This window comes from Hylaeus volcanicus, chromosome 5, assembly GCF_026283585.1.
Source record: "Hylaeus volcanicus isolate JK05 chromosome 5, UHH_iyHylVolc1.0_haploid, whole genome shotgun sequence".
Taxonomy (NCBI): Eukaryota; Metazoa; Arthropoda; class Insecta; order Hymenoptera; family Colletidae; genus Hylaeus; species Hylaeus volcanicus.
This window is the reverse complement of record NC_071980.1, coordinates 7,158,077-7,179,205: the sequence shown is the minus strand read 5'-3', so window position 1 is coordinate 7,179,205 and position 21,129 is coordinate 7,158,077. Positions and strand designations below refer to the sequence as shown.

Below are 21,129 nucleotides of genomic sequence, written 5' to 3'. Positions count from 1 at the left end.
TACGTCTCGTCGCGTGTCTTCTTCATTTCGCGTAACGATCTTACATCCAACCGGAAGTTCTCTATCCTTAACGCGGCAGACAAGTTACATCTGATAACAGAATCCATCTACTCGGGTCCCGAAATCGCGTTAACTGCTTACGGAAGTTTAAATACCAGATGGCACGGCGCGAAGTCGCGAAACATATTTATCCGGTGGGCTCCAATTAAGAACTTCGACGTTCGGGGGTGATTAAATTCTAATAGAACTCGTTTAAGGACGCACGGTTCGGCGAGTTTGTCGCCGTTCGCGAGTCTGCGAGCGAGAAGCCAGCCCGGAGAAACTAATTTCACTGCCACTTGTGATTGCACACGTTCCTCCGGGGGAAATTTTTTACGGTGAAAATTTGAAGAGTGGCTGGCTTAATGAATCTCGTACTTAGGATTAAGCACGGCGTAAGTCGATTACGAGGGCCGAGAGCGAACGACTGGGAAATCTTAATTCTTCGGTCCGCTCGCTTGGAAATTATTCTTTCGGCGATAATCTCGCGTTGAAAGTACGCTTGAAACGGTGCTTACTTAGAATTACATAGTACACGAGGGAGTGAAGTGTTGTTTATACCTTTAATTCATTTTCTACTTGCCGGGGAACATATTACTTCGTCGTTAACCGGTCCACGATATTTAAATAATTTAAGACTGAACTCCTTCTTTCGTTTTCTTTTCCTGTAACCTGTTCATTCTTCGATTCGAGTTCGTTTGATTTATAACACGATAATCATTGTCTGTTCTTATGTATATATGTATGTCTGTGTTTCTGTCTTTAATGAAAGCTTGAAAAGCAGGATCTAGTAAAACCTTGCCCTCCCCACGCCGCCTCAAAAAAAAAAAAGGAACACCAAATAATATTTTTGAAATACTGCACGTCGAAGGAACAGCGCAATCCCATCCTCGCAATTCCCCAATCCCCCTAGTCTTTCAATTTTAATCCGCGGGGATAAATCTAATCTTTCGAATCCTCTAATCAGCACCCGTAGCGAGGCAGTGAATCGTCCCGTGCAATTGGATTCGTCCCCGATTCGCTAATGCGCGACTCGTCGAAAACAAGGAGTCGTCAAACGAAACGTTAGCAACAAAATAGCTCGCGACGAGAAATTGTACTACGGGGGTTCTGGTAACGTCGCAACGGAAGCCTCGTTTGCTCGTCAACCGAAAGAAGAAATTTAATTTCCGTTATTTAAATGAAGAGGGATCGTTTTACGATTCAGCCAGCCACGCTTCTTTCGCCATTAAGAATGAGAGCAGCTCCCGACATTTTACTGACGGTCCGTGACACGTCGGGCGAACGGGAAGACCGTCGTTATATTTTTTTTTTTCCACCTAGGATTCCCATCTGAAGGTATGCTTTTCTGCATTTTACAGCCTCGCGTATTCGATACGAGATTACGGGCGGTAACCTAGGCGGCGCGTTCGCCGTGAAGAATATGACTGGCGCCATTTACGTAGCAGGTGCATTGGATTACGAGACCAGGAAAAGGGTTAGTAAATAAATCTCCTAAGGCATGCAGTAAATATAGCACTAGGTTGTAAGGAAATGCGTTCGTTCGCGAGAATAGTATAAATTAAATTAAATACTTTTTTATTTGGACATTTTTATTTAGAAAAAGAATCGATTAAGAATGCATACGATGCTTAGAGTCATTCGAGTGTAGAATTGCTTAACCAGTAAAACTGGTAGAACGATGAAATAAATTAAAGAACAAAGAATTCTTAAACAGTTTACAGTATCAAAGTACTATTCCTTAATTACTCTTAACTTGTAACATCGTGAAAACTAAGTTGCTCAAGTGTTCGTATTAATATTAATATTTGTTGGAAGGCGAGCGAGTTTCCTCGACGTCAGTGGTACAACTGGGCACATGGGGTAGAATAAAATCGCGTGGTCGTCCAAGGGTTAATCCTTTTAACCGCGTTACTGCCCGTTTTATTACCCCTCGGTCCAATAAAACTGCGAAACAGCACGAAAAGTTTCGCGGTTATTGCACGGTTTTTCCAGCCACTCGTTTGTCATTGGTTTAATAAGTCTTTCGTTTTACATGGGTCCGAGCGCATCATCGAGATCGCATTGCTCGAAACTTCGTCCCCTCCCAACAAATCGGATCCCCATCCGGTTTTAATCGAATTCCGCTATGGAATATTGGCTTTCGTTTCGGATATTCTAGCGTGAATATTGAATTTGCCACGAGCTTGTTTGCATATTCTTCTTTGTTCCAGCGACCTACAAATATTACTCGAATATTGCAAACCGAAGTCCGATCGAACTGTAAATTATTTACTGTAAATTATTTACTCGATATTAATAGACATATATCTGTGACAGTTTTTCATTTAGCCTCGGATCATCGATCATAGTTGACCGAATATTTGATTTATCTGTCCCGTTCCAACGAAGTTCTCCCTCGAACCGTATGAATAATTCAACGCGCGGTATTCGTTAAAACGAAAGACTATACTTTTTTTTTTTTCGTATTTTCGTTAATTCGGTGTTCCCGTAAATTTTATCAGAGGAAACTTTTATCCCGTCGAAATTAAAAGTTTCGTCCTATCAATTATTGGAGTACTTTATTCCGCGGAAGCGAATTTGCTGGTCCTTTCTAACTCGTTTTATCGCCGAAAACTCTCATTATCGTCGAGAACAAGCGCTTTAGACTGGAGAGCACAGTTTCCAGCTGGTATCACCGTTCTCATCCACTTGTATCGCTTTAATCACGCAGTACGAGCTCCGTCTCACCGCCTCGGACAACTTGAAAGAAAATTACACGACGGTCGTAATACACGTGAAGGACGTGAACGACAATCCGCCAGTCTTCGAGCGACCAAATTATAGAACGCAGATCACCGAGGAAGATGACAGGACTCTCCCGAAACGCGTCCTTGGGGTAATTACTATTCACCTCGCGGAGTTAATCCCGGGTCGAATTTTCATCGAGTACCCGCCAAACTATTCCAATAATTAAGTTTGAATAATGCATCGTGTTCTTTCACTTCGCTGCCTCCACGAGGTCGCGGGGGAATGTAAATATTGTTTAATTAAAATTGACCGTTGTCTTGCGGAATGAAAACAGTAATTCGCGCAGATTCAAATATTATTTTATACGCTTCCGTTATACGCTCGAGCGACGTGTTCGGATTGTTATTATTGAATACGAGCTATTCTTCCATTCGCGTGAAACGGTGTCGCCTTCGAGTAATACGATAAAGTTACTGCACAGTTTAACAATTTTTATACGACATAAACACTTAATGGAGCGCTCGAAATTTATATTAAATTTCATGAACACGCGCTATGAAATTCAGAGCACAGGATATAGAATGAAGAGTACGAGACATAAAGTAAGAACTGCGCGGTATGGAATATATAACGCGACGCTTGAAATGTGAACTATGAAGTGTGAAACATGGTGCATATGAAATTTAGAATATTTAGTTTAAAAGATAACTTTGGAGAAAAGAGGGCGATCATAGACGGATTACCTAGAATGGTATTTTTGTCGTTTGACGATAAAAAGAAGGTAATTATACGTCTCCAATTTCTTCTTTGCGCAGGTCCAAGCAACCGATGGCGACAAGGACAGACCACAAAATATCGTCTATTTCCTAACGGGCCAGGGAATCGATCCCGACAACCCAGCGAACAGTAAATTCGACATTAATCGCACCACCGGAGAAATCTTCGTTCTAAAGGTTCGCAAATCTTCCAAGACATTTTTTCAGATAAATACTCGATTTACCTCGAATTACCAGCCTTGTACTTCCGTTTCTTGACTCGAACACTTCTCGACCAACCCTACCAAGATTCCCATTTTTACTTTCAATAATCGGAAATCTTTCCAGAACAAATACTCAAATAATCGGCCTTGTACTCCCGTTGGTTAACTCGAAGACTCAATCAACCCTACCGACATTCCCATTTATACTTTCAATAATCGCAAATCCTTCCAGAAAAAAATACTCGATTCATCTCGAATTATCAGCCTTGTACTCCCGTTGCTTAACTCAAAGACTTCTCAATCAATCCTACCAAACTTTCCGCGCATCAAAAAATACAAAAAATTTTTCTACAAAAAATATTATTTCACGCACGAAAAGACCGTTCTGCATCGTCTCCGAATGGTCTGCGTGGAAAAGCTCCGTCGTACTTTTGTCGGAGGAATCGTGTTCACCGCGTAATCCGCGAAAGTGCGTTCCCCTGTCGCGGAGTACACAAAGCTCCCGCGGAGCTTTGCCGTGCTCGTTGCTTTATTAAATTTGCCTCGCGTCTTCGGGTCACTTGAGGTCGTAATCCGTCGGTTTTTCCGCAGCCGCTGGACAGGGATCAGCCGAACGGGAGACCGCAGTGGCGATTTACCGTGTTCGCCCAGGATGAACGCGGAGAAGGTCTGGTGGGCTACGCCGACGTTCAGGTGAACCTAAAGGACATCAACGACAACGCTCCTACCTTCCCGCAGGGTGTCTACTTCGGCAACGTCACGGAAAATGGCACAGCGGGTACGGTTGGATTAAGGGTGTAATTTCTTTTTATACGTTCCGAGATTCTTTTTTTCTTTTTTTGTTTGCAAAGGGAAGTAGTCGACGTAAACTGTTGAAATTCGGTGCGGTTGGTACGCGTGTGCCAACTGTCGTTGCGTTAACTGTCTGGCCAATTTGTTTTGATGTTTCCTGCACGGTAAAAGGGTTACTGTTATTCTTTAGGGTTTCGAGAAAATTGAATTTTTTTTTGTTTATAAAAGACCGAGGGTGACGAAGGCTTTGTTTGCGTGACGAAATTAAATGGTGGGAATTGTTGTTTACGCTAGAGTGAAATGAAATTGGTTTTTGTGCACTGACATCCTGCTATTACTTACGCGACAATTCGAAATAATTGTAACGGGAACGAAATGCGTCTAAAAAGATACAAAGTAGGGATAACCAAAAAACTGAAGATATACAACGTATATATAATTTATTATACTGGAACGTTTTAGGATTACCGTAAAGAATTCTTTTATCCAAAGACGATCGTCTGATTTTATTCACGATCGATCCTTATTGACGCACGTTTCAGGAATGGTCGTGATGACCATGACCGCGGTGGACTACGACGATCCAAGCGAAGGGACGAACGCTAAACTGGTGTACTCCATTGAAAAGAATGTCATTGAAGAGGAGACGGGCTCGCCGATTTTCGAGATCGAACCGGAAACTGGAGTGATCAAGACGGCGGTATGCTGCTTGGACAGGGAACGCACGCCGGATTATTCTATACAGGTCGTCGCGATGGATGGAGGGGGGTTAAAGGGTGAGTAAAATAAATCGGACTTTCAGATCTTTTGAATTGAATTTTTCCTGGGATTATTCTTGAATGATTTATGAATTGGCTTTCTATTGTCTACGCTCTCGATTAAATTAATATATTTTTCGATAGCACGAACAAAGCGTGTTTTTTATTATTTTTAACATCAGAATGAGTTGAAAGAAACTGGCAAGCGTGATCGTGAAAGTGACAGGTGTCCAATTATTACTTTGATTCATGGGAATTATTCCTTGGAATGTTCAGGGACGGGGACGGCGTCCATACGAGTGAAAGATATAAACGACATGCCCCCGCAGTTCACGAAAGAGGAATGGACCACCGAGGTGGACGAAACGGAAGGTCCGGATTTGCCGGAAATTCCGATTCTTACGGTCACTGTGCACGATCAGGACGAGACCAACAAGTTCCAATACAAGGTACCATCTGTTACCCTCCAACTCCACTGATCCATTAATGGAACTGGATTAACTCTCGACTCGATAGCAAACGAAAACAGCTCCGATGATTTTATTCTAAACGTGTAAATTGCGAATCGTTTCTTTTCGCGTCAAAGATACCGTATAAAACTGAGTCGAAAATCATTAATGCGATGGACGTAATCAAAGAGTACCCTAACTATTCTGGATCCTTAGGTGCTTGAAAACAGCGGTTATGGCGCGGACAGGTTTACCATGGTGAGGAACAACGATGGCACAGGATCTCTGAAGATCGTGCAGCCATTGAATTACGAGGACCAAATGCAGAGTAACGGCTTTAGGTTTAGGATACAGGTGAACGATAAGGTGCGTAAAATGTACAGACGTGATTCGATGATAAACTCGTAGTATTTAATCCTCCGGTCGATTATCATTACTACGAAAACAAGAAGTTTACAGACTTCGCGCCCACGCACGAGTTGGAGAGAAAAACATTGATATAAGAATTTGAAACTTTAAAATGCATTAAATATGCACATCTCCGAATTAATTGAATATTTACAATGCAAATAGTAACGTTCAGTCTTCGATGAAATATTAATAAGAATCACGGTTCAGAGTAAGTATTCATTGAACACAGTAATCATGAGAAATTTGTCTATATTTTTATATCTGTTAGCTGGAATAACTATAAATATATATTTCTGACGATAGTTACATTAATTATTAACAATGTTTGTTCAAGCAACGACCGAGAATATGACTTTGCTGTAATATTACACCGCCGAATTTCGGCTGTTCGAAAATAAAAAGATTTTCGATCTTAAAAAATCGTGATACGTGATTTCAACCCTTAGACTATGCTCGACGGTATTATTAACAGCTTTCTGTTACGCTTGGCGTATTTTCAGGGCGAGGACAACGACAACGACAAGTATCACGTCGCCTACTCGTGGGTGGTGGTGAAGCTGCGCGATATAAATGATAATCAGCCACAGTTCGAGAGGGCAAACATCGAGACGACGGTGCCGGAGAACGCCAACATTGGAAACACCTTAGAGACGTTTACGGCCACTGATCCCGATCAGGGCGGCAAGAGCAAAGTGTATTACTCGATCGACAGGAGTTCCGATCGTAAAAGGCAATTCTCGATCAACGAGAACGGCACCGTGTCGATCCAGAGGAGCCTCGATCGCGAGGAAACCCCGCGACATCAGGTAAACCATGAATTTCTATAGGACGTTGAAAAATTGAATGACGTGGACTATACCTGATTTGAGTTATTTTAAATGCCATTTAATGTCACCAGAAGTAGTTTAGAAAGCAGTTGAGAGGGTGTCTATTTTACATGCTTCAAAATTCCACCTCCTTGTTTAAAAAACAACAAATGAATGTCCGAAAACTACTAGAATCATATGCGACAAATATTCCTGGCCAATTTTATCCTTATACATCGACTCGTTTCGCCTCAAACAGTCCCTGAAAATTTCATCATTTTTAGCGTCCCAAATTAGGCACCCCCAAAAACCACCAAACCAACACTGGAATTTTTCCAGGTGAAAATCTTGGCGATCGACGATGGCATCCCACCGAAGACAGCGACAGCCACACTGACGGTGATCGTCCACGACATAAACGACAATCCACCGCGATTCCTAAAGGAATATCGACCAGTTTTGCAGGAGCATTCGCAGACCAAGAAGGTGGTAGAGATCTTGGCGACGGACGACGACGACAGATCGAAGAGCAACGGTCCTCCGTTCACTTTCAGGATGGACGCGAAGGCGGACGACGTGATTCGAGCTAGTTTCAAAGTCGAGAGCGATAACAGTAAGTCGCGTGGCAACTCTATCTGGAAAGAATTGCTACTAGCCACAGTTTGGATCGTTTACGTAACGAACTTCTTTTCGTTTCCTCAGAGGGTGCAAACGGGGATGGTATGGCCATCGTGTCGTCGCTACGATCGTTCGACAGAGAGCAACAAAAGGAGTACTTGATACCCATCGTTATCAAGGATTCTGGGACTCCTTCCATGTCTGGGACCAGCACCTTGACCGTCGTTATCGGGGACACCAACGATAACAAAATGCAACCAGGCTCGAAGGACATTTTTATATACAATTACGCGGTACGTATATCATGTTACACTTTCGCGAAGCGAATAATTCGGCCACGGAACCGTGCCCCTGGATTTTTCGTTCGTTGTGATACGCGTTCTTCTTTTTAATCCAATAATCGTTTTAATTCGGAAGAAAACATAGTTATTACTGAACAACGAGACCGAAACGCTTGTAAATAAATACGTCTTCCTTGCCGGATGAATAGACTTCGATATGAATCGATGCAAAATGGTAGCACGAATTAATCAAATGTCGATGTTAACATCAGGGACAATCGCCAGACACCGAGGTAGGCAGAGTCTACGTCTACGACTTGGACGACTGGGATTTGCCAGACAAGAAGTTCTACTGGGAGAGCCTGGAGCACGCTCAATTCAAGCTGGACGAGAGCACTGGCATGATCTACATGAAATCGGGCACCCAAGACGGCAGGTATCACCTGCGATTCAAGGTCTACGATCGAAAACACACGCAGACGGACGTTCCCGCCAACGTGACCGTCACCGTCAAGACCATCCCTCACGAGGCCGTATTGAACTCTGGCTCGGTCAGGATATCTGGCATAACCGACGAGGACTTCATTCGAGTTTGGGATTACAAGGTGAGGATTTCAGGAAAAGATCATCGATTGTGGATTTAAACCTGATGATAACGCGTTGCACACTTGCAAGAAAACTTGCAATTTTCAAGTTGAAATTATCACATAAGAAACGCTCTTTTCGTGGTACAATACTTGCGCTTTAACGTCAATGGTTTTTCCGGTCTCCAATGCGCATTCGCTCCTGTTGGCTATAGATGAATAGCTACGAAACAATGCGATGGTTTTTCTTAACATATTTCGAAGCATCGTACTTCAACTCGTGCAAAAACGTTATCGAGTCGACTCGGTCGCTTTTTCAGTCGCAAACGCTGTCGCGAAGCAAAGCCGAATTGTTCCGCGAGAAACTGGCCCAGTTATTGAACATCAATAGAGAGAACGTGGACGTGTTCAGCGTTCAGTTGCGTAGAATGCATCCACCCCTAACCGACGTCAGATTCGCCGCCCATGGGTCCCCGTATTACAAGCCTGTCAGGTTGAACGGAATCGTCCTGATGCACCGTGAAGAGGTAAGTTCCTTACGTTCTGCAATTTTCGAATAAGGTCTCGTGCGAGTCGAACGATATTTCTAAACTCGCTTAAAATCATCCAAAATAAATTAGATCGAGAAAGGGGTGGGGATCAATATAACGATGGTGGGCATCGACGAGTGCTACTACGAGAACGAAATGTGCGAGGGTAGCTGCACGAACACCTTGGACATCAGCAGCCTGCCGTACATGGTCAACGCAAACAAAACCGCCCTTGTCGGCGTAAGGGTGGATGTAATCGCCGAGTGTACATGCGGTGCGCGAAACTTCAGCAAAGGGGAGTCCTGCAGAAACAGCCCCTGTTACAACGGCGGTCGTTGCGTGGAGGGAAGATTCGGATTATCGTAAGCGCCGGTTTATGGAGATTCGCGTAACGAAGACAGTCTCGACCTGGATTAATCGTTTCGCGATTTTCTCTCGCAGATGCCAATGCCCCACTGGATACAACGGTCCGAGATGCCAGCAGACCGCGAGAAGTTTTCGTGGCAATGGCTGGGCCTGGTATCCCGCTTTGGAGATGTGCGACAATAGCCATTTAAGCTTCGAGTTCATCACGAAGAAACCCGACGGTTTACTTCTGTACAACGGGCCTATCGTTCCACCTGAAGCTGACGAGATCATGGTTTCTGGTAGGCTACATTTATTTTATCTCTTAATTTCACCTGTTCTCGATACATACGAATGGATTAATTGGATCACGGTGAAATTGTCATAATAATTGGTATGTTATCGTTGTTCCAGATTTCATATCGGTCGAGCTGGAACGTGGAATACCTCGTTTATTAATAGACTTCGGGTCTGGTACCCTGGAGTTGAAAGTCAAACCAACGAGAACTTTGGACGACGGAGAATGGCACAGGCTCGATATCTTTTGGAACACAGAGGTGAGCTTTCCACTTCTTTCACGCAAAAAAAAATCCTAGATCCTTGACACTACGAAATTACGATCCCCAAAAATGAAATCCAACTAGCTCGTAGCATATAAACGATCTTTCCCCGCCTTCCAGACCGTCAAGCTCATCATCGACTACTGCAAGTCCGCGAACGTCTCCGAGCCCGACGACAACACGCCCCCAGAGTTCAACGATACCAGCTGTCAGGCGCAAGGGATGATTCCACCCTTCAACGAGTACTTGAACGTGAACGCTCCCCTGCAAATCGGCGGCCTCTACGTCGAGCAGTTCGACCCCACCCACTACAAATGGAAGCACATGCCCGTCGGCAAGGGTTTCGACGGCTGCATCAAGAACCTCTTCCACAACAGCAAGCTGTACGACCTCGCCCATCCCGGCCTCTCGAGGAACAGCGGGGCTGGCTGCCCTCAGACCGAGGATATATGCAACAACCAGGAGTCCACGTTCCGATGCTGGGAACACGGCACTTGCGTGGGAAGCTTCACCGAGTCCCGATGCCAGTGCAATCCAGGATACACTGGTCCTGGTTGCATGACGCCCACCATTCCCACGACCTTCAAGCCGCAGAGCTACGTTAAATACGCGTTGTCGTTCGAGCCTGACAAGTACTCCACCCAGATCCAACTCAGATTCCGTACCAGGGAAGTCCACGGTGAACTCTTCAGAGTCAGCGACCAGCACAACAGGGAGTACGCCATCCTGGAGGTGAGTACTCGGACGATTACTTATTGTTTGGATCACTTTGATATCGGATGCAAATTACGACGGGAGATTCTATCGTCAAATATGGGAGATGTTCACTTGTCGTTCTGTGATGGATAGACATTTTGTATGGAATATTTTGAATGTTTAAATAATTATGTTGAAAATGATAGGAACAGTTGTAATACTGGAGGAATTTATTTGAAATATATTGACGGTTGAAATTTAGATATGAATAAAGGATGTGCTTTAATCTGTAGATGAAAGACAATTATAGTATAGGAACAATTTATTGAAAATATTCGAAATGATTTAAATCGAGATATGAATAAAGGATGTGCTTTAATCTGTAGATGAAGAACAATTGTAGTATAGGAATATTTTATTTAAAATATTTAAAATGATTTAAATCCAGGTATGAATAGAGGATTGTCCTTTAATCTGTAGATGAAAGATAATTATAGTATAAGTATGCTTTACCACGACACCAATTTTAAAATATTTAAAATGATTTAAATTTAGATATGAATAAAGGATGTGCTTTAATCTGTAGATGAAGAACAATTATAGTATAGGAACAATTTATTGAAAATATTCGAAACGATTTAAATCGAGATATAAATAAAGGATGTGCTTTAACCTGTAGATCAAGGACAGCAGACTGCACTTCCGCTACAATTTGAACAGTCTGAGGACCGAGGAACGAGATATCTGGTTGACCGCTATAGCGGTTGACGATGGCCAGTGGCACACAGTCCGAGTTTCCAGATACGGATCAGCTGCGACTCTGGAGTTGGACGGTGGGGAAGGAAGGAGGTTCAACGAGAGCTTTTCGTTCGAAGGACACCAATGGCTGCTGGTGGACAAACAGGAAGGTGTCTACGCGGGTGGCAAGGCCGAGTACACTGGTGTAAGGACGTTCGAAGTGTACGCCGATTATCAAAAAGGTGAACTTATGCGTAACGTCTTCAATTTCACGACTCGATTACATGAATTAACACTAGTAAATATTATTAAAATAGTGTACCGATATATTTATACCAATAATATTTCGAATGTATCTCGATCAGGATGCCTGGACGACATCAGACTGGAAGGGAAACATCTGCCATTACCGCCTGCCACGAATGGAACGCAATGGGGTCAAGCAACGATGGCTAGAAATCTGGAGAAGAACTGTCCATCGAACAAGCCCTGTGCCAACATAATTTGCCCCGATCCCTTGGAATGCATCGACCTCTGGAACGAATACGACTGCACGTAAGCGTCGATTAATATATTGAACGTGCAGATATATTCGTAAACGTAACTTCACGATTGCGTTTAGATGCGGAGAAGGGAGAATTCCATCCCCCGATAGCAAGGGATGTATGGACAAGAACGAATGCATCGATTACCCTTGCTTGAACGGAGGCAGATGCATCAATCAGGATCCTCGTTTCCGGTACAGATGCATTTGCCCTGACAGCTTCTGGGGAGAGAATTGCGAGCTCATGCAGGAAGGTCAAACGTTGAAATTCGGCATGGGAGCCTTGGCGGCCATTCTGGTCTGTCTTTTAATCATTCTCGGTGAGTTACTCTTTAATAATTTCTATTCGTTTCTGAGTATCGCGTAATCGAAGTTATCGACGTTACGACACTCGCTTTTACAGTTCTCGTCTTGGTGTTCGTCGTCTACAACAGAAGAAGAGAGTCTCACATCAAGTACCCTGGACCCGATGACGACGTGAGAGAAAACATCATTAATTACGACGACGAAGGTGGCGGTGAAGACGACATGACTGCGTTCGACATCACCCCGCTTCAAATCCCCATCGGTGGCCCGATACCGGAAATGGGTGGAAAACTGCCACCGTGTAAAGTAGCCTGTAAGTTAACAAATTTTCTTATTATTAATTTATCGATAACTCTCTGTTTCAATATTATTGTAAATACCGATGATCCGGGAACATTTTCTAGATCCACTAGGACCCGAGCCAAACGTGGGAATCTTCATAGAAGATCATAAAAAGAGGGCTGACAGCGATCCCAACGCACCGCCGTTCGACGACCTACGAAATTACGCTTACGAGGGCGGCGGAAGTATCGCGGGCTCACTGTCATCGTTAGCTTCCGGTACGGGCCATACTTTTTTTATTTTCGATATCTTTATCTTTCTATTTAAACTTAAACAAATGTTTAAGTGTCTTTAACGAAGTCCTTGGTATATTGTAATATTACTTCAGTGTATTTATTTTTGTAATAAGAAAGATCTTAAAGACTTCTCCAATTAAATACAAAAATGTTTCGCGTGGTACTAAATCGTTATATGCATGAAACAATTGTATATAATTTGTAATGTGCACTTGCGATCACGAACTAACGAACTAACGCAGAGATTGCTCGGTTACCAACAGGTACGGACGACGAGCAGCACGAGTACGAGTACTTGGGTGCCTGGGGGCCCAGATTCGACAAGCTGGCCGACATGTACGGGCCTGCAGAAGAAAGCGAGGAAGAGGACTAAATCCCCGTAAGCTCGCATGAACCATCCACCTCCATTGGGAGACATAGTGTTCGTGTGATCTTAAAACAGAATGGACTGTCCTCTACGAAACGTGAGTTCGAACAAACTTTCCAAGGATAGCCGCGAAGAGCAAGGGATTAAATCCAGGCGAGAGGAGCGAAGAGAAACTTCTTCGCATCGAAGTTGTGTTTTTGTAACCCGGGCAACAAAGACGTTAGCGTTCCATTCGATAAGATCATCGAGCCGGACGTCCACGTCGCCGTCTGAAACGTCGCGACGATGGACGAGGCGCATAGGTGCTCGACGAGTTTCGAAATTCTCGTAAACGGTGATCTCAGCAAAAGAGCTTTCTAAGGCCCGTCGCGTCACGAACGTTGTTGCAATAAAGAAATCCACTCGAGTCACGGTCAACCGAAGGGTGCACACCTAATCTGTATAGCACGTTACGCGTATACGTAGTGAATTCGCGTGTGTGTACCTACACGTGAGACTTTTCTATTAATAAAACAAATCTATATATATATATATATATTATATATACGATTCATTATTTTTAGTCACAATCATAGTTACTATTTATCGATACCATCGACGTCGATGTATGTCCCAGTATGTACGCTCGGTTATACATATATATATATATTATATCGTCGTCGCGACAGCATCGGAAGATAATGATTCAGTCAACGTTTTACTACTGCCAGTATCATTGCCGTGCGCGCGATCGTCGTTTACGTTTCGTCGGCGTGACTCGCGGCCACGTCGTCTTTTAAAGGGCATTTCTCATTTTTACTCATTTATTTATTTACGAATGGAATAAATACATTTCTCGTTTTACCCGTTTCTCCCCCCCCCTCCCCCCCCCCTCTTAACCACGTCCGTCAACGAGGTCGCCGAGGGCAAGAGAATACTAGCGATTTTCTAGGCAGCAGTCGACGAACCGTCGAGTCGAGTTACGAGGATGCTGGATTTCGTCCCGATTCTTTTTCATTCCGGATCGATACGAAATATCGGCGTTCTCGCTTATCGTTTGACTTTTTAAGAGAACGGATTAAATTTGTGGTTAAAGAGTGAAATGTGCTTCGGAAAAAAAATTGGCTTCGAAATTCCAGGAACAACGGAGCTCTCGAATTTAATAAACTGTTCTTCCACTTTTTTATTTCCAGCCTCTGCGCGTCAAGATGTTAAATAAATATATTCGACCCTTCTCGTCGGCTCGGAGAATAATCGCGCAGCCGGAAGTCGCTAGTACGCAGTATTTTTTCGGTTTCTTCCACCGACCCTGGGTCCCACTGTTCGCGGACTTGTATCGTTGTTGAGTGTAAAGAATCGCGAGAGAGAACGACACATTCGCGACGCCTTCCTCGTTCGCGAAATGCGGACGACGATCCTACCGTAATGTGGTCTGTCGTACTAGAATTATCGGAGAGCCGCGTTAGATAAATTTGTTCGCGAATCGAGAACCATTCTCATCGTTGTCATCGTCACCGTCACCGCCATCCTCATTGATTATTGCTAGTATTATTATTGACATTACGATATATATATATATATATTATAAATATGAATTTATAAATAAATAAATATAAATATATATATATATAGAAACAGAGGGAGAGAGAGAGAGAAGCGCATTGTGGAAAACAAAGGGTACAGCAACGTGGAGCGCACGTGAAAGTCCGCGAAAAGGAGACAAAGGAGAGTTACCGCGCGTATATGTAATTATTATAATTAGTATTATATAGCGGTATAAATATAAATATGAATATAAATATATATATAAATATATATATATATACATATACATATTATGTAAAAGGAATAACAGACGCAGACACGTAAAGAGATGATTAAAAAGCAAAAAAAAAAAAAATAACAGAATATATAAAGCGAAAAACACATGAATAGTAGCGCGAGATAACGAGGGCCGGCTGTCGAGAAAAGCTCACGGTTTATAGTCTCGACATAGTATTAATATTTATTTTCTGTCAATAACGAACCGGCCGGATGTTTGAATTACGACGGAGAAGAAAACGAAGATAAATGAATTAGCGAGCGAGCGAAGAGGGAAACGGCGAAGGCCCATTCTTCGCCGCCGTTCGAGCGGCGATTTCGATGCCACCGGCGAGTTCGATGCTCGGTCAGGCGCGACGCTTTCGAGACAGAGCTGGGCATTCGTACGATCCATCGACTGCGCGTTTCGATTAAACGTTCGATCGTCGAAATTCGTCGCGATTCGATATCTTGCATTTCCTTTTTTGGATAGCGTCACGAGTCTCACGCGTTGTAGATCAAGGGGTTACAGTTACGATTAGTGTTTACGATTAGTAAAACCAAGTCGATGACCGATCGCTAAATTCATCGTTAACACGTCGACTGACAGATTTAACTCTCCCATGGAAACCTCTGCAGTGCTAACATGTAGTCTCGATGCGATTAGAAACTGTAGATAATCTAATATTTCTCGCACTACTTATATTAGGCCGTCCTAAAAGTTCATGCCACCTATATTTCTATTCAAATTAATACATGAAACATAATCTCAAGTAAGTCCCTCTCATTTCATAATATTTTCTCAATTTTCTGACATAATTATGACACCGTCGCTATAAAATTTCTGTAGTTTCTTTTTATTAAATATCGAACAGTCTTCAGCGTGAACTTATGGGATGACCTAATATCTTTGTATTCCTATCAAAATGTACGAGCTCCATCCAGATTTATTTTCGTTAACACCTAGCACTCGAGATTAATTATTCAATTCCTCGAAAAATTAGATGAAAATCCAGTTTGAAACGCAGTCGATCCCCTCGATCGAACTTTGCCCATGCCTGTTACGAACGAGCTCCGATGCGCCGGGCGCATTCCCACGCGCGTGTCTCGACTGATTTGTAAAATTCTCTACGGAAATATTAATAGTCAATTTATCGGTTAGGCGAGGCCCCGTCGGATCGAGTGATCCGGGCGTAGTTTAAGCACTTGTACGAATATTGTAAGTAACGTGTATCTCGGTGTGCCGGTGCCGCTCGTACTGCGCCGCGATCGGTACCGAGCATCGCTGTATATTTGTCCTAACGATTGTCGTCTTGCGTATTGTTCCCCCGGTGAATTTGTGATATTACGTTTCCCGCGGCCATTTGTTCCACGTTTACTTTTGCGCGAATACAACGAACCGTAAGCACCAAGAAACGCGTCGAATCTGTACTGCTTTGGAATTTTTTTAATTTTATAGATCGTTGTTTCTACAGCAATTATGTTATTGGTTGTTCAGCCGGAGAGCTAATTGAGAAACAACCAAATTGGAACCATCGAAGCTTGTACTCTGTTTTTGTTTGAACTGCCAAGCCAAGGCCAAGCCAACCCTAGGTACCGATCTATAAACGATTCCCAAAGCCATAATCGTGTCTCTAACGTAATCTAATTATTCCTACAGTCCTTGCAGCTTCGATTTATAATTAAAGCTCCTACTCTGTTTTTTTATTTGAACTTCCAAGCCAATGTACCGATCTCTAAACAATACCTAAAGGCACAATCGTGCCTCTATCATGCTCTAATTGTTCCAATACCTAATTCTAATTATTGCAACTATGATTCTCCTTGCCACCTTTCTCCTCGACTTCAGGCTCGACGTTTCCTGGTGTTCGTAAGTTCGTTTTCGTTTCGTTGTTTCATTCTCACCGTCCTTCGTACCACACCCCTTCGTTTCTCCGGCCATTCCTATCGTCGATTTCACCCCGCCAAGTAGATTCTAAGCAGAGAATAGTATTCGACGGACTGGCGCTGCGGGAGGACGAACGGTTTTGTCGTTGAGTAACTGATGATAATGAGTTGAGTAGCGAGCGCGAGCGCGCACGTGTGTGTATGTCTGTGTGTGTGTGTGTGTACAGTGGCAAGAAAAAAAAGAAGAAGAAGAAGAAGAAGAAACGATTGTCCCGCGCGATTCTTTACGGAAATCGAAACGATTTCTTGGAGATTGGCTTTGCGCGAGGAAAATTCGAATGGTACGAATTGATTTGGAACGAAAGTTGCGCGAAGTCGCCAAACGCGATCCTTGATATTATAACGTAACGTAAACGGAATAAGTATAATTCTAAACGAGGTGAACATGATTTCGAGAGTTGTAATAATTTATCGGATCATTCGGCAATTTCTTTCAACCTTTCTCTTTCATCGAGATACTTAATATAATAAATCTAGGAAGTATAAACATAATCGATAAGCGTATTTATAACTGTTCGAGGTACGTTTGTAATAACGAAGAAAGTCTCTGTTTATTTAAACTGTGTATGTATATTTTTCTTTTTCTTTTTTTCTTTTTTTTTTTCACGCAGTTGAATCCACCAGTATGCAAAGTCGACCTCCGAGATTTCCTCTCTGATAAGCGCGATCAGCGTAATTCGTCACATCAGAACGATCCATTCGCTCGACCTAGGCACCTCGAGAAACTTCCGCGGCACTCGGTTACATGCAACTTTGTACCTCACGTATCACGAATATACACGAAACAATACACGAAGCACGATTACGTTACTTTTCTTCGAACAAACGAGAAACGTACCGTCTCGTCTAGAGTAGAGTAATATCAGCGACGAATTTATCCATTTCCGTAATTCCCTTGAAAAATAATGCCACCGACGGAACGTGCACTTACTTTCGAAACCAAAGAGAAATAGCAACGAGGAATAAATGAAGGATCGAGCGCGAAAATAAGAAGAAAGAAACTCTCTCATTCCATAAGATCATTCTATCGCGGTTGCCGCGAGAGCAACCTTTACTTTTAAGAATTAGAGGCTCAAGAAATCTTCCTTCTCGCTTCTTTTTACTCTGCGTAGCGATAATTTGGTATAGTAAGCTGACGGACGCCTAAAACTTTTCGTTATGTGGCTCGTTAAAGATAATCGACGCTGGAAACGTTCTCCGTTTCGACAGCGAACACCGACGAGTATCTATCGCGCGCTGCGAGCGCTTGGAACGAACGAAATAGCGGAGCAAATGGAGCCAAGAAAGCGGAAAGCTGTAAATTACGTAGGATAATTAATTGTGAATATTTAATGGCTTTTTCTCGTCGCGCGACGTCCCCGTGCCATCTGTATTTTCGATTCGCGGATAGCGCATTTCGTTGAGCAATTTGCGCGAATGGTAAACAATAATTAATTTGAACGCGTGATCATTTTTGTACAAAAAAAAAAAAGAAGGAAATTCTCGACGTGGCGACACCCACGTGGCGACACGTTAAGAATCGAGTTCTGTTAACGAGACACCATCTGTACCATACACGGCATTCGAAATCACACGGAAAGCAATCGATTTACAGCCGGTGAATCAACGATCACCCAACGAGCGATCGGTGGTAATTTAAGGTACTCGGTGAAACACACACACACGGCTCAATTTTTTTACCAAGAACAGGGTTCAGCATCCGAGACTGAGGTATCGAGAACAGAGATAGGCAAAATATTTATCAAGAGAAAATATTAATGTAGATATCGAAGGACGATAACCCTTTGGCCTACAACCACGGAGCGAGACTCGTGGGTAAGGAATTTGGTCCATAAATAATAAACACGAGTCAGGCTCGTGGCACTTCGTTCGTACTTCCTATCTTCCTGTTTATTACGGCCCGAGCAATCGGGAGACATAGCGTGTAGGTCGAGGGGTTAATGGATTAAAAGGAATTTTGACCACAGAATGAAATATTTTATAACGAAGAATCGGGAGGATGCACGTTGATTTTTGGTTGTTGCCTGTTACTCGAATGAAATTTTGTCCATCTCGACTGAGAGGAACAACGAAAGGAAAAGCAATGCGTACTTATCCTCGAAGAGATCTCAGTGCCACGACAGGGAGACGGAAGTGTCCGTTTTTTTTCGGACGTGGCGCGTAGTCTAAGGACGAACGATGAACGTGGAGTAGGGCTGGGACTTTCTCGAAACTTTTGTCGATGCTCAACCTACGCAAAAAAGACTGTTAACGATTTCTTTGTACACATTCTTACTTATTTTATCCTTCTAATTACTAGTTCGCTAATCGACTGATCTCGAGACGTGACATTTCAGTATTCTATTTGCATTATTATACCTGTGCGAATAGTGCTTAAATAATAACGAGTCGAAAATTGCTATTACATTCGTGGTCCCAGTCCTAACGTGAGCTGATCCTAACATATCTGTAAAACTTTTTCTAACCATTGCCCGATCGTGCATACGGAAACGCGATGGCGCCCAAAATGATTTAACCCCTTCGTGCCCAGTTTATATTGTTCTCATTATTTCTTACGGTTACAATTTTTCGGTACAATGATGAACACTGAATACCTACATGTTTTTATATATGTACATTTACTAAATACTTTTTATACGTTCATTCGGGAAACTCAGTTGGAACGTTTACACGTTCAGAATACGATCAGCCCTTTCAAACCTGGCGTCCACAATTGAGGACATGTAAGAATCACACGAGAATCATACATTAACGACACTATCGTTTAGGGCGAGTGTCATTTGTGCACACGAAGAAAGACCAGTTTTCCTCGAAAACTATGATACATATTTCATTCGATAAATCTTCTTCCTTTTACACGACGATCGACCATTTTATAACACAGCAACATGGATTTAATAAAAAAATATACATGTCGAATTGAGTAAGCTCCTCCATTTCGATGTCGGTTAATAATAATATTTACCGCGTCCAGGCACGAAGGGATTAAAGAGAAAAGCGACTTCGAATGAACGTTTGATTTTAAAAAACGGCACTAGTCCGCCATCGTCGAAGCTCGACGATCGATGAATTCTTTTTGCGAGTTCGAAACTCTTTCTAACTCTGTCCCTCTCTCTACCTGTCTCTCTTTGTTACTCGCCGTCTCGACGCTTTTAACGCGAAACTTGTATTTGTGACTAGGAACGAGCGCGAACGCAGAGGAAGGAAAGAACGCTCCTGAATTAAGGGGAATGAGGACGTTTGATTATATCTGACCAGACACGGCTCCGCGGTCTCTTTTCTCTCCTCGAAATACACCTCTGTTAAGCTGGCAGGACCAAATCAGCTGAATCATATCGGACTTGGTGGAATATTTAGTACTTGTTTTGTACTAATTCGTACCACAAACAGTAATTTTCTACCCCCTGCCGTTTAAAAAAAAAAAAACATGGCAGAAGGTACGAAGTTACTGTTTGTGGTACAAATGAGTACAAAATAAGTACTAAATATTCCACCAAGTTCGATCTGATTCTGCTGATTTGGTTCTGTCATCTCAAGAGAGGTTCAAAATACTATACTGCTCAGGCCACTGGAAATATCATCGGTTGGATACTGTTTCTTCTTGTTCGGAAGAAATAGTCTCTTACCCTGCCTTTCACGAAAATTCAACTCTCTTTTCCTTGAATTCTTCACCGACTTTGATAAGAGATCGATGTATTTACTAAAAATTTTATGCAAGTTTCCCCAACACTTTCCCAATAAATTATCATTACCTTGCACCCAACCGGACGTATTTCTGGAGGCTGAGCAAACATAACCGCGTAGTCTCGGTCGGTGCAGACCTTTTTCGATGGCGAGAGTATCGATAGTTTGGACGTAACGCGCGCGTCAGTGTGACGTGGGAAAAGGAGGAAAGTTGTCGAGGGAAAACGAACGAAAAACGTATAAATCGAGGAGATCCGACCTATCGCCGTCGGTCAGCGAGGATGGAGAAACCACTGTAATATATACACTTCGATTGTAACGATGTAACGCTGCCACTGAACACATCCCGTGTAGTACAATTACCGTACATATAATATTCTGCAGTATACTGGTACACACCGTATTATTAATTGAATTGATATTTATTAACGATTAATTATTACATTATTACCACTATATTATCTATACCATTTGTACTTTATATTTCAGTTCGAACGAAATAAATGCCTTCTTTTTCATAAAAATAAAACGTACCGTTCCGATTCACAGAAGCTCTTCCTTCTTACTTTCGTCAGTGCACCAGAAGTTTCAATGGTAAATTATTTACA

At 42.8% G+C, this 21,129-nt stretch overlaps 1 protein-coding gene across 2 annotated transcripts in view; it reads left to right on the top strand.

The window, feature by feature from the left end:
* LOC128877532 (neural-cadherin-like) overlaps window positions 1–21,050 on the top strand; it is a 187,387-nt gene extending 166,337 nt beyond the window's left edge. For both annotated transcript variants that reach the window (XM_054124911.1, XM_054124912.1), the window contains 22 exons: window positions 1,401–1,516; window positions 2,753–2,917; window positions 3,585–3,722; window positions 4,340–4,526; window positions 5,083–5,316; window positions 5,575–5,747; window positions 5,964–6,113; window positions 6,659–6,964; window positions 7,304–7,577; window positions 7,667–7,875; window positions 8,136–8,468; window positions 8,768–8,974; window positions 9,068–9,339; window positions 9,419–9,624; window positions 9,737–9,879; window positions 10,003–10,614; window positions 11,258–11,558; window positions 11,682–11,871; window positions 11,939–12,180; window positions 12,264–12,479; window positions 12,571–12,726; window positions 13,008–21,050. In XM_054124911.1, the coding sequence (XP_053980886.1) occupies window positions 1,401–1,516; window positions 2,753–2,917; window positions 3,585–3,722; window positions 4,340–4,526; window positions 5,083–5,316; window positions 5,575–5,747; window positions 5,964–6,113; window positions 6,659–6,964; window positions 7,304–7,577; window positions 7,667–7,875; window positions 8,136–8,468; window positions 8,768–8,974; window positions 9,068–9,339; window positions 9,419–9,624; window positions 9,737–9,879; window positions 10,003–10,614; window positions 11,258–11,558; window positions 11,682–11,871; window positions 11,939–12,180; window positions 12,264–12,479; window positions 12,571–12,726; window positions 13,008–13,117 (4,940 nt within the window). In that variant the 3' untranslated portion in view covers window positions 13,118–21,050. The remainder of the gene's footprint in view (window positions 1–1,400; window positions 1,517–2,752; window positions 2,918–3,584; window positions 3,723–4,339; window positions 4,527–5,082; window positions 5,317–5,574; window positions 5,748–5,963; window positions 6,114–6,658; window positions 6,965–7,303; window positions 7,578–7,666; window positions 7,876–8,135; window positions 8,469–8,767; window positions 8,975–9,067; window positions 9,340–9,418; window positions 9,625–9,736; window positions 9,880–10,002; window positions 10,615–11,257; window positions 11,559–11,681; window positions 11,872–11,938; window positions 12,181–12,263; window positions 12,480–12,570; window positions 12,727–13,007) is intronic.
* The last annotated feature ends 79 nt before the right edge of the window (window positions 21,051–21,129 follow it).